Here is an 11,973-nt window from a genome sequence, read left to right on the forward strand (position 1 = left end):
CTCCTCTCATGAATGGGGCTTTTCTCGAGCGCACACAGAGCCCGATTCACAGGTCTCCGCAAGGAACCAGTTTAAATAAATACGGGCAGCGTTTCAGCCCCATCTGGAAGCCATCGCTGCCAATCTCCCAACGCAAACAAGCCTCACAAAGGAGGATTGAGGTCTCTCCCCTGAGCCGAGAGGCACTTTCGGAGGAGAGGGCTGTGAAATGCAGATGTGGGTCAAAGCCGCCGCCACCGCCAATAAGTTTCTCAAACTCGTGGAAAGATGGGGAGGAGGGGCGTGCCCGGGCTCTAGGTTTCTGACATTCCTGACGTCCACGCAGACGACTACGTCTTTCTCCACGTCACGTCTTTGGGTCCGCTGACCCAGAGGAGGGGGTTACGGAGCTGGGATGCGCCAGAGCGCAAAATCAGCCGCTCCAGTGCACTCCCCCTGGGGGGGAGGAGGAGCGACTGGAAGAACTGGGCCCAAGAAACTGTGGAATTCACTCCCTCCCAGGAAAGTTGAGGCGCTGAGAGTGCTTTGTCACTTCAGTGAGCTCCTCTATTACCAGATGGAGAATTTGGGAATTATTTTAGAGTCACCTAGCTAATTCCACTGTACACTAAGGCAGACATCAGCCAAGAAAACAGCTTTGTGAGTTGTACATGCAAATTTAGGACAAATACATAGCCAGCCCTAGCCAGGACCACTTAATAGACACACTGTATTCCAACAAGTGCCGGCGAACGCGCCTCTAATTTAACTCATCATCCGACTCGACCCCGCCCCTGTCCACCCCCTCCCCTGCCAAAATCACAAGCCCGGGGCTCCTTGCGGCTGTGCCTCCGGCTCCAGTCTTGCCCAGGTCAGCCACTCTAATGAACGGAAAGTCCTTCTGGGCCCGCAGGCTTCCAAACTGTCTCTGGAGATAGCCTGGTGGCAGGCTAGACGGCATAGAACCTCGTCGGCAGAGGAACTTTGATTCCCATATCCCACCTCAAAAAAAAAAAAAAAAAAAAGTTCCCCTGCGATTGATTTACAATCTGTAACATACAAAGACAGGGCTGGAATCCCAGCAGTCGGAAACGTGCCCAAACACGTGGAAAAAAGAGAAGAAAAAAAGAAAAACTTTTCTACCTAATACACTTTCCAGGCTTCATTTGTCCTAAATATAATCCCAGACAGTAGGACTACCAAAGGAGGCGATGGAAAGGTACAGTTCGAATCGCCTTTGCACCAGACTGTAAAACTGCCATCTCTAACTATATTCTGTTGAAATTTGTTATAACAATCGACCAACTGTGTCCGCCTCCTCTGCTACACACACACATACACACACACCCCTTGCAGAGCCTGGCTGGGTTAGTTCCAGAAACTTTTAGAAAAGTAACTCATTGTAGTACCTTGAGGGGGGTGGTTAGAGGGGAAGACGGCAGGGAGGGGGCGCTATTTGGCGGGGAGGGGGAGCTGTTTTCCAAGGCGTTTGAAAAGCAGGGTCTAGTTGGAATGTTATCGCCTTTCAGATGGCCTCTCCTACGGGAAGTTTATGTACCCCTTAGAGGCAAAGAGAAAGCCGAGATTCGAAGAGGGCTGCACCTTGCCAGCCGTTAGGAGAGGGAATCTTCCTTCGAGAGGCGCTGATGTCTCAGAGCGTCTCTCCAAAGCCTTTCTTTGTGGCCTTGGATTTCAGCTTACCAGTTTCAGAGCATCTCCTTTGTCTAACTCCCCTTTGAACCCCCAGACACCAACTCCTGGACATGACTGCGAAGTCAGTCCCTTGGCGTTTGCTCTCTCCTTCGCTCGTCCACTTTCTCTCCTACTTCTCGTAAGACTGATGGGCCACAACCTGTTGTGTGGAATTCTGAGTGCTTTGGAGAGAAGAGTTGTGGCGTGTACGCCTAATTATCAAAGCTGGTGGAAAAGAGCGCGCTTAAATCCGTGCGCAAATCTCCGACCCAACACTTTGCTTGTTTAATATTCCTGAGCAACGTAGGGACCTGCAAATGCCTCCAACCGCCACCCGCACGGAGGACCCTGGGACAGAGCCCCTGACTTTCAGAACTCCGCTCGGTGAGCTTCTGCGCATCCTGCGCCCACCTCTCGGCGCGCCTTGACCCCGGGAGCTGTTCTAACCTGGACCCGCAGATTCCAGGCGGGAGGGGGCCAGGGAAGAGGATGCGGAGGGACTGCACAGAAGGGTGGCAGGCGGAAGCGGGTGGGCGACTTACGGACATCCTGGCCATGACACCGAAGGACAGCGGCGACCAGCAGCGTCAGCAGCACCAGCGTCTGGGGAGCCCCGAGGCGGATCATGGCTCACCGCGGGGCCTGGCGGAGCCGGGCCCGGGCGGAGCGCAGCGAGGCGGCAGGAGCACGGCGTGGGTCCGGGTCTCTACCGCGCCCTCATGCAGGAGGCCCTTGGAGCAGGAGGAGGAGGCAGGAGACCCGGCAGCCCAGCAGCGCTCTGCGTCTTCTCGCCGCGGAGGAGTCCGTTATATGCGCCCGGCCCCTCTCGAGGCTGGCGAACTCGCCCAAACCGCGGGCCGCCCCTGGCCCCCCGCGGGGTTGTAACCTGAGACCCCGCCCCCGGAGCCCGCCTGGGCCCAGCCAGAGCCCGCACCTGCCCAGGCGAGACCCCCCCCTCTCCGCTAGCCCTGCTTCCCGCCCCCCACCCCTAGTGTGCCGAGTGGCCTGATCAGGCGGGGCGCAGAGACGGCCCCTGTTCTCCCCCCACCCGGGGCTGCGGCGTTGCCCTCTCCGACCACAGGCGGGAAGGGGGGCCTCCGGCCCCTCCCCTCGGAGTTCTGCCCGGATTGGAGGGGCGGGGGGTGTTTGCAGAGGCTCAGGCCGCGAGCCCTAGACCGTGGACGGAAAAGACTCGGGAGGGAGGAAGGGAAGCGGTAGAAAGGAGCGGCGAGGGAGGGAGAGAGGGGCACTGCGTTGGGACCATGGGCCGGGGGCGAGGGGAAGGGCGCAGGGAGAGCCCACGAAGTATCTGGAGTCCTAAGTCCTGGAGAATGGCCGGCAGAGCCAAATTTGGTGGGTCGTCCCGACCTATCTTCTAGCCCCTTTGTGGAGCACCTGGCCCCTGGGCTCCTACCTGGAGGTTCAGAACGACAGCCCCCCAGCCCTTCCCCCATTCAGCTATGCGATGAATGAGCCTCCTCTGGAACCTCAGCAGACGTTGACCGGAGCCAAGCGCCAGGAAAGGGGCCGGTGTGTTAGAGCACAGAGAGAGACCTGTGTGAAGGTGCGGGGGGCGGGGGGCGGGGCAGGCCCTGGGGAGGGGGCTCGAGGAGACACAGAGGACGACGGAAGGAGGGGAGACTGAACCGTGCACACTGCCCAGGTGGGGGAATGTCTAGGTCCAGGCTCAGACCTGGTGTCTGCTCTTCCTGGCCGGGGTCCGGGAGCCGCCGGGGGGAGTGGGCGCTGTCGGCCGGGTTGAGCCGTTCTGGCCAGGGACGGTCGGCCACTGCTGCAGCCCTGGCCAAGGAGGGAGGAGGCCGCTCCAGCTGGACGGAGTTCTGTGAGCCAGGGGAGAAGCCAGAACTTCCTAGTTGGCCCCCTGGCCCTCACTTCCCACCTCACCTCACCTTCCCCAGTAAGCGCTCTCTGGCATCTTGGCCTAACGCTGCCTTCTCTCCTGTGGGCTCAGCTGTGCTGTCTCTTGGCTCCCAGTGTCTCCATTTACATCAGGGAGGAAAAGCCCCCAAACAGGCCTTCTTCCTCTTGAGTAAATGGTTTCTGTCCCTGAGGATTGTCAGGTCCCCCAAAGAACTTTAGGCAAAATGCAAATTTCCATGAAGCTTAGACTTTGGAATTTGATTAACTGGAACTCCCAGCATTGGGGTTTCTGCAGCACTTGCCTCCTTGAAGCAGAAGGCACTTGGGAGAAGCTGCTCAGGCCTCGGCCTTCACAGGGGACTCTGGGCTTCTCCTCCCTCTCTCCATCCCCGCGGGCTTTGAAGTTTCTCAGAGTAGACCCCTGAATTCCAAGTGTGCAGAATTTAACTTCAGTACAAGCATGCTGGTCAGGAAGCCGAGGAACTTTCATTGTTTAAAAAATACCTCCATGCTGTGTCCAGTCTGGAGGGAGGCGGGTGAAGGATTAAAGCACGAGTTCCAACTTTTCCTCTACCTGCCGTGGGCCTTCTTTGGCTCTTTTCCCAACCTTCTTTCTGTTCAAGGCCTTGCATTAAGTTCTGAGCCTTTCCCCAGCCCCAGCCTGTGAGGAGAAAACTGGTCTGACTCCCACAGTGTCCCACATCCTCCTTAGAGCCATGGGTCCTTCCTTCTCCACCCCGAGGGTAGAATGGTCAAATTACACACATTTCTCAAGACCGTCTACGTTAAAGCCCCTCTGAGAAGCCTTCTCTGATTTCTCTAGAACGCAATGTCTCTCTGCCTTTCTGAATCCCTCTGGTATTTGAAGCCTGTATCCACAACTATACTGAAAACTACATACTTTCTTGTGTAACTTTCATCCCCCTCGACCCCCGTAGTCATTTGTCATATCTTACCAATGAGCCTAGAAGCTCCCTGGGGTACAAGATCAGTGCCTAGCACAATTTTGGCACATAGAAGGATGTAGGTAGACCCCTGTGGACTATTGCATTTAGATGCAAAATATAATTTATTTTATGATACAAACAATACATAGGCAGCTATAAAGCTAGGCATTCACACAATTGACCTCAAATACAAGTGGCTATAAAAAGTCAACCAAAAAAAATTTGGGGTGAAAACATTAAAATATGTGAAAAAATGGAAGCCAATTTCAAAGTGCTCTAGATCAACGGGCAACAAAATGATACATACTTCTGTTGCTAAGTCGCTCTTGATTTCATCCTCTAATTCTGAGATTCATCTTTTTTTAAAAAAATGTTTTACTTATTTATTATTGTATTACTTATTTTTTATTTTGGAGGGGAGGTAACTAGGTTTATTGATTTTTAGAGGAGGTACTGGGGATTGAACCCAGGACCTCATGCATGCTAAGCCCACATTCTACCACTTGAGCTGTACCTTCCCCGCAGCTAGGAGTCATCTTTGCCAGTGAACTATATTGCCGTATAAGAACTCTGGATTCTTTCCAGTAATCATGGTTCATTTGTGAATACAAAATTTAGTTCTTCACTCCACATGGGGGAAAAGGTTTTTTCATCAGAGATAAGAATTGACAAAAGCCAAATAAAATTTAAAATTTAAATTAACAAAGCCAAAATAAACTATGGAAATTATTTAAATTCTAAAGTCAACTAAATACCAATATTAATATTCAACCCACTCATGAATCCAAACAACTACAGCTTAAAAACCTCTAATTTTTGACTCTGAGTGGAATTGAACCCATATGTGGGAGGAAAAAAAAATCACTGATTTGGAGATGACTTACCCAGGAATCTCACTATCCAGAACATAGCCAAGAAACTGAAAAGAAGGGAAAATAAACCGGTGAGCTGGGGGAGAAGCACCATTCAGAATTCTGAACAGCAAGAATTTGTGTTATGGAGTAAAGCATATGCATTTTATGCATATGCGAGTCCCTCTTATTCTGTGTCTATTAATTCACAGTTTAGATATTATATTAACTGACAGTCATCTGACCTCATCAATTAGATGGAGAAAAATGAGGTGAGACAGGAGAGCAGTTGATGAAACACAGTAAGAACAGCAAGAGGGAACCATAAGAGAGGAGACAGAAGAACAATCAATAAAAACACGGTAGCCTGGGGCCAATAGGGTAGGGGTCAGTAGCCCTACAGTCTTCGATGGCTCCAGGGAGTATCCATTCTGGTTTTTGGCATCTGCTGCTGTCTCTGTGGTTCACAGTGATGAACTTAAGTGTCCAGTAAAGTGTTAACTCAAGTTTAAGATGATCTCTTGGGGGAAACAAAGAAATCTGTGTTCCATTTTAGAAAGGTCTCCATTAAACATGATGAAAATAAATGTTCATTCCTTAATGTGAAAAATCTTATATCCTAGTGGTGCTAGCTCGGTAAAGAAGCACTGCGGTGTCTAGAACTGTAGAAATGGAGTTAAAGAACTGCTGTTTCCTCCGCTTAGTGGAAGAAGAGCATTGATGGCTGAGGGTGAAGGTCCCATCGTTCACAGCAGACCTAAAAGGGGGTAGAACAGGGAGAAATTAAACAGACACAATCAGTGCATCTACCCCAAACCAGACCAACTCAGTGAGACGGGTGGATTAAACCAGTCATTTTGCATTGTGTAGACAAAATAACTTTCCCTATTTTTCTCTCTTTTACGGGGTTATTAAATTTAGACTCAATGTAAACATAGCCTTATTGGGAAAGATATTTGTAGGCAGACTGTAAAGAAAAGATCTCTTTCTCTCCCTCTACACAAATCGCATTTAAAAATAGTGATAAAGTGAGGAAGGAGTCACATTCCACAGAGGTGAGCCCTCTCCAAATATGGCAGGTGGCGAATGCATACACTTCACACAGATGGCCACGGTGGAGGCACAGCAGGGCCAGCTCGCTCAGTGACACTCAGTTTCTGTTGGGCTCAGTTCAGACATCCTTTCAAGATGTGTTTATGTTTTCCTTTGGCATTTTTGGGGCAGAGTAACAGGATCAGGACTGTCCAGGATAGGGTTTCCAGATTTATGGTGTACGTTCTGGTTCATAGGAGCATAAATGTGTTACTATGTATTCTCAACCCAAACGGCATTAAGAATCCCACCCCGTCTCTTCTGTCCTGTCCCAGGGCCATACAAATCCTGTTTAGCGCTCATCCTGAACACTCGTTTCTGTATAAATTGGGGATACAGAGAGGATTGAGAGACTATCTATTAGTCTGCAGGGGAATAAGAAAAAAAGACTGTTACAAATGCTGCAAGCAAGGTACCATCTTCCCTCCTAAAAATCAGAGCAAATGAAAACAGAAAGATCAGCATTCTGGAAGGCATAGAGCAAGCTGGGAGAGGTTTCCTAGGAGAAGTGAGTCTCCCAGGATGGGTGGGGTTTTGAAATGTGGAGGTATAGCGAGAGGACAGGATGGCATCTATAAGAAAGTAAGAAGAGCAGATGAACCAGAAGACATGGCAGGGGTCCCAGCACAGTGTGGAGTCAGCCATGGGGGCCAGTGGGAATAAGATGTAGCACTAGGGACAGGACCCCATGAATGCCACTGGTTGTCACTGGGTCTGGCTCAGACCTGCCTTTCTTACCTCTCGTTTTTCTCTCTTCTCCCTATCTCCTACTAGATAGGCCTTTGGGGCAAAAGAGAATGATGTCTGGGTTTTCTAAAGGCTTACTTTCTGAAGACATAGCTGTATTTTTATAAAGAAATGACCTTCCCATTTCACTCTTTTTTTTTTTTTCCAAACAAAACCCTTTCATGCAAAATTTTGCATTTTCTTGAAGGGCATGGTTTTCTGGCTTTAAGGAACATATGTCTCTCTCATCAGTTCTTGGGGTGAAGGGAAAAACACCAGCGCCTCGAGGCAGAGATGTTGGAGCCCTCCCAGCAGAGGTTACACGTGAAGCAGCTGTGGTTGTCCAGCCACAGCTGTCTCCAAGAGCCAGGGAGCATGTGCTCTGGGCACTCGCCAGGCAATGACACAGCACGACGGTGGCTCCAGGGGCCACCCTTCGAGGGGCCGCCAACCCGCCAGATGTGTGAAAGTGGCTGGCTTGTACCTCTCATCTCTCTCCCTCCCTTGAACTCTTTGCACGCATATGTAGCCCGTATCATGGAGTTGTGCCCCCATTCATTCATCCATTAATTCACCTGTCCCTCAACCATGCAGAAAAATCCACGTGTCTATTTCCATACCTCCTTGAGAGCAGGGGCCATAGTTTTTACATTTCCAGTTTTCCCCACAAAATCTACCTAGCACAGTGCTGTTACAGAGGAAGTGTTCTAAATTCTTGCTACTGGAAAAGTGGTCCCTGGAATCCATTCAATCAGAATTGGCATTTTACCGGATCTCCAGATAACTCATGTGCCCATTAAGGGTGGAGAAGTGCTGGTCTGAAGATTGGATTGGGGATAGTTATTTGTGGCCCCAGCTGATAGAGCAGGTGTCCTCTGCAGTTCCAGGCGGTGGGATGATACATGCCCTGCATGGGCAGGCATGGCAAGGAGGGGCCCAAGGTAAGGGGCGGGGGCAGAAAGGAAAAGTGAGCAGAGGGAGAAGGATGGACTGAGGGTTGCAGAGGAGGGGACAGACGCATGACTTCGGAAAGCCTGCTGCCAGGGGTGGGAGTGTGTTAACTCTCAAAGGCCACCTCCTTCTGCAATAGGTGGGAGGTCACTTTTCTTACGTTCCATTTCTCTGACAGGAAGTGGGATTGGTGCTAGGAAGAAACTGACCCATTCTGAGCTTGAGTCTGGAACTCCACGGATGGGAATGACGTCTTACCTTTTTCCACCAGCCCTGCCTCTTGGGGACTCGTGACCCATGAATTCTTCCTGGGTGGGATGTATTAATGGAAAGCAAGGAGCTAGACTGGGAGCCTCTGGGCCTAGCAGGGTACAACCTCCCCGCCACACACACTCGTCCCCTATAAAGCCAGGCGCCTGGAAACCAAGTTTATTCTACCCCAGTGGGTGGGGTGGACCTGCCCTCCAGGAAGTCCTTGAAAAGCTCAAGGGAACCTGTGGTAAACTTCTAGTGGGCTCCTCTGCCAAAAACAACCTCGGGAAGGAGCAGAAAGACGTGTGTGCGCCCTTCCCCATCCGCAAATCCAGTGAAGGTACCTCATCTGCCCTGTGGAGCAAGGCACCTGTCCAGGGCCAGACAGGGCACCACCCCGACTCCGCACGCCCGCACCCTGCTCTGGCCCGCAGGCCAGCTCCTCCGCTGACACCCAGCCACTGCCCTTGAAACCACCCCACCCCAGACTCCTGGGCTCAGAGCCAGGGTGTCCTCTTTGACTGTCTCCCTTCTTGTTCTCTCCCCCTCCCACCCCTCGGCTGGCATTCCATCCACTGCGCTGCGTTGAGCATCAGCTCTGCATCAGGCATTTGGTAGGTGTCAGGGACACAAATAAAGTTCTATTTGACATAGATCGTGTCTTTAAGGAGATCACCACCGCCTCAAGGAAGACAGCCACATAAAAAGCCAAAATACAAGGGAAACCAGTTGCAGTATGACGTATCGGGACGTGGTGTGTATGATGCGGCACAGCGCAAAGGCCATCCGCCTGAGTGCGCCGCTCCAGCGTTTCACTGAGAACAGCCCTTTACACGCAGCTTGGGCAGTGAAAGCAGCTTGGTCCCATCTGTGCCATGGTGTTACTTACTAATCATTAGACTTCCCAGAGATCTGCCATTATCCCCCTCTCTCCACCACCTCCATCCCTGATTGTAAGTTTTTCCCTCTGGTGGATTAACTCAGGTACCAGCGAGGTCCCCACAATATCCTCCTATGCCAGCCCATCAAGATGCCTGTACGGTTTCATCCTAAAAGTTCCCAGAAATGCACAAATCCTTACCGTTGCCCTTGAAGTTGCCCAGGTGAGATCTGGCAACTGCACTTCCCAGCTCTGTCCCCTCGGGCGAGTTACTCAGCTTCTCTGAACTTCATCCATAAAACAGGGATAACAGCGATTTACTCACAGGCTGTGAGGATTAATGAGCTTCAGCTGTGAAGCCTCAGCACCGCGCTTTCCAGGGGAGGCTGAAAGTCACTTACTATCTTCGGTATGCTTTCCGTGGTCTCCAACGTGTTCATTTACCTTGCCCCACCGACCTACCATACCACACCACAAAGAAACAATCTCATTTCTCTGTGTTTAATGTAGGTGAGGCCCATTAACATTGTTGCCTTGCTAGTTATGTTTCCGTGAGTTTGGATCACAGCTGACAGATCTAGGTTGATTGATGTATATCCTGGGATTTGAAGTGTAGAATTGAAGGTGTCTGAATTGTTTTGAAATCAGCAACACAAACTCAGGATTCACAAACTTCAATATGACCTGAAAAGGAACCTTGGTACTGGGGATAAGTGGACACAAAACTTGGGCACAACTTCTCCCTAGGATGGAGAACAGGAACTTCTAAGTTTATCATGAAAGCTAGGAAGATTAAGATAGTGGTTAACCTCAGTTTACACAAAAAGACTTTTGATATAACTGTGGAAAGAGTGATATTTGGGGGGAAATTATCTACAAGGCTTTTTTAAAAAATTCTTTTTTATATTCATGTGTAGTCAATTTACAATGTTAGTTTCACGTGTAAAGTAAAGCAATTTGGTTATACATACACATATCTTTTTTTTTTCCAGATTCTTTTCCACTACAGCTCCAAGAAATTGAATACAGCCCTGTGCTAAACAGTAGTCTACAAGGCTTTTTGATCCAGTTGCATGAGAGGCTCCAGAGGATCTAACTCTAGGACATGAGAGAAGCTGATTCTGCTCAGGTCACAACAGCACCAACGCTATGCGGTTGACCCTTCCCTGAAGGGAAGGGGTTTTAGGGGCGCCGACCCTCCCGCAGTCGAAAATCCAAATCTGTGTATAATTTACTGTTGGCCCTGGGTATCTGCAGTTCCTCCACATACCCGGTTGGTTCTGCATCCACGAATTCAATAACTGTGGATTGTGTAGTATTGTAATGTTTTCTACTGAAAAAAAATCCATGCATAAGTGGACCCGCACAGTTCAAACTCACCATTGTTCAAGGTTTAACTGTATTTCCCAGTCAGGAAATAGTTCATGAGTGGAAAAGATACCTGATTGTATATAGGCATTTCTGTCTCTTTAAATCTGGCTTGGAATCATGTAACTTCACTTATAAATTACTGATCCTCTGTGATCTTTATAATTAACTCGATTAATAAACGGTTCCAGTTTGTCAGGGACGATGTATTCAAATAGAAATCTTATGTCAGGTTACTGCCCACAGACAAGACAGAGCATCCACCTGGTGGCAGAGGGTGGCAATTGCAGGCAAAGTGCCCAGGAGCTAAAGGCTCGAGGACTGCAGCCTAATAGTGTGTCACATCACTCCCTTTTCTAGATGAGTTGTAAATACTACATTCTACTTGAATTTAGTTAATATGCTATCTCTTGGTGAGACTGTACCTACTGATGTTAATAAAACGAGAGCACTTAGCAAATGTTAGTTTCCCCTAATATGAATGCCTGTGAGTGTATTTGTGTATCTGCCCTTGACAGTAAACTAAAAGGCAGCGATTGCTTTTGTCTTCACTGATTCTCAGTGGCACTAATACAAATAATAACTCTAGGATAGTTTTCTAGCCTGAGAGCTGGTAAATAGTATGATCAGGGCTAGGGTAGGGAAGAGGCAGAGAGATTTTGAGAAACAGTGGCTAAGTTCATGCACTAATTAAGAGATTTTTTTTTTTTTTACCACTTTGGTGCCTTGGGTTGCACGGCTTGCAAAGGTGCAGGGTGGTGTGTCTGCAGACACACAAAAGGAGTGACCGTACTTACTCTACCAGCTTGGAAACATTTCCTGTGGTTATGGTGCTCCTCGCTTCACCTTTCTTTACACATAGTGAATTACTCATTAAAGATGCTCTTTGTTGCTGAGATACGCACTGGGGTGGGAGAAGGTTTAGTTAGCCACAGAAGCCACTAGCCCCACGTGATGACTGAGCACTTGAAACATGGCTAATGCAATTGAGGAACTGACTTTTTAAGTTTAATTAATTTTAACTGGCTTTAATTTTAATTAATTAGCTATATGTGGCTAGTAGCTATCATCTTGTACCATCACATCCTTGCTACTCAAAGTGTGGTCTGCAAATCACCATCACGTGGCCAGAGAGCCTGTTAGAAATGCAGAATTGCAGGCCCCCCCACCCCGTCCAGACCAACTGAGTCAGAATCTGCATTTTTAGCAAAATCCCAAGGTCTTGTGTTTGCACGTTAAGTTTGAGAAGCACTAGTCCAGGGCAGTGTTTCCCAAATTTGACTGCATATTAGAATTCTTAATATGGGGAGCTTGAAGAACTCCCATTGCTGTGATGGAACCCCAGACAAGTTAA

General features: G+C 49.3%; 1 protein-coding gene across 1 annotated transcript in view; it reads right to left on the bottom strand.

Annotated features, from left to right (window-relative positions):
* COL2A1 (collagen type II alpha 1 chain) overlaps nucleotides 1-2,422 on the bottom strand; it is a 31,026-nt gene extending 28,604 nt beyond the window's left edge. Inside the window, exon 1 of the mRNA XM_031462683.2 lies at nucleotides 2,214-2,422. Within this exon, the coding sequence (XP_031318543.1) occupies nucleotides 2,214-2,298 (85 nt within the window). The 5' untranslated portion in view covers nucleotides 2,299-2,422. The remainder of the gene's footprint in view (nucleotides 1-2,213) is intronic.
* Between the last annotated feature and the right edge of the window lie 9,551 nt (nucleotides 2,423-11,973).

This window comes from Camelus dromedarius, chromosome 11 (assembly GCF_036321535.1).
Source record: "Camelus dromedarius isolate mCamDro1 chromosome 11, mCamDro1.pat, whole genome shotgun sequence".
NCBI classification, from domain to species: domain Eukaryota; kingdom Metazoa; phylum Chordata; class Mammalia; order Artiodactyla; family Camelidae; genus Camelus; species Camelus dromedarius.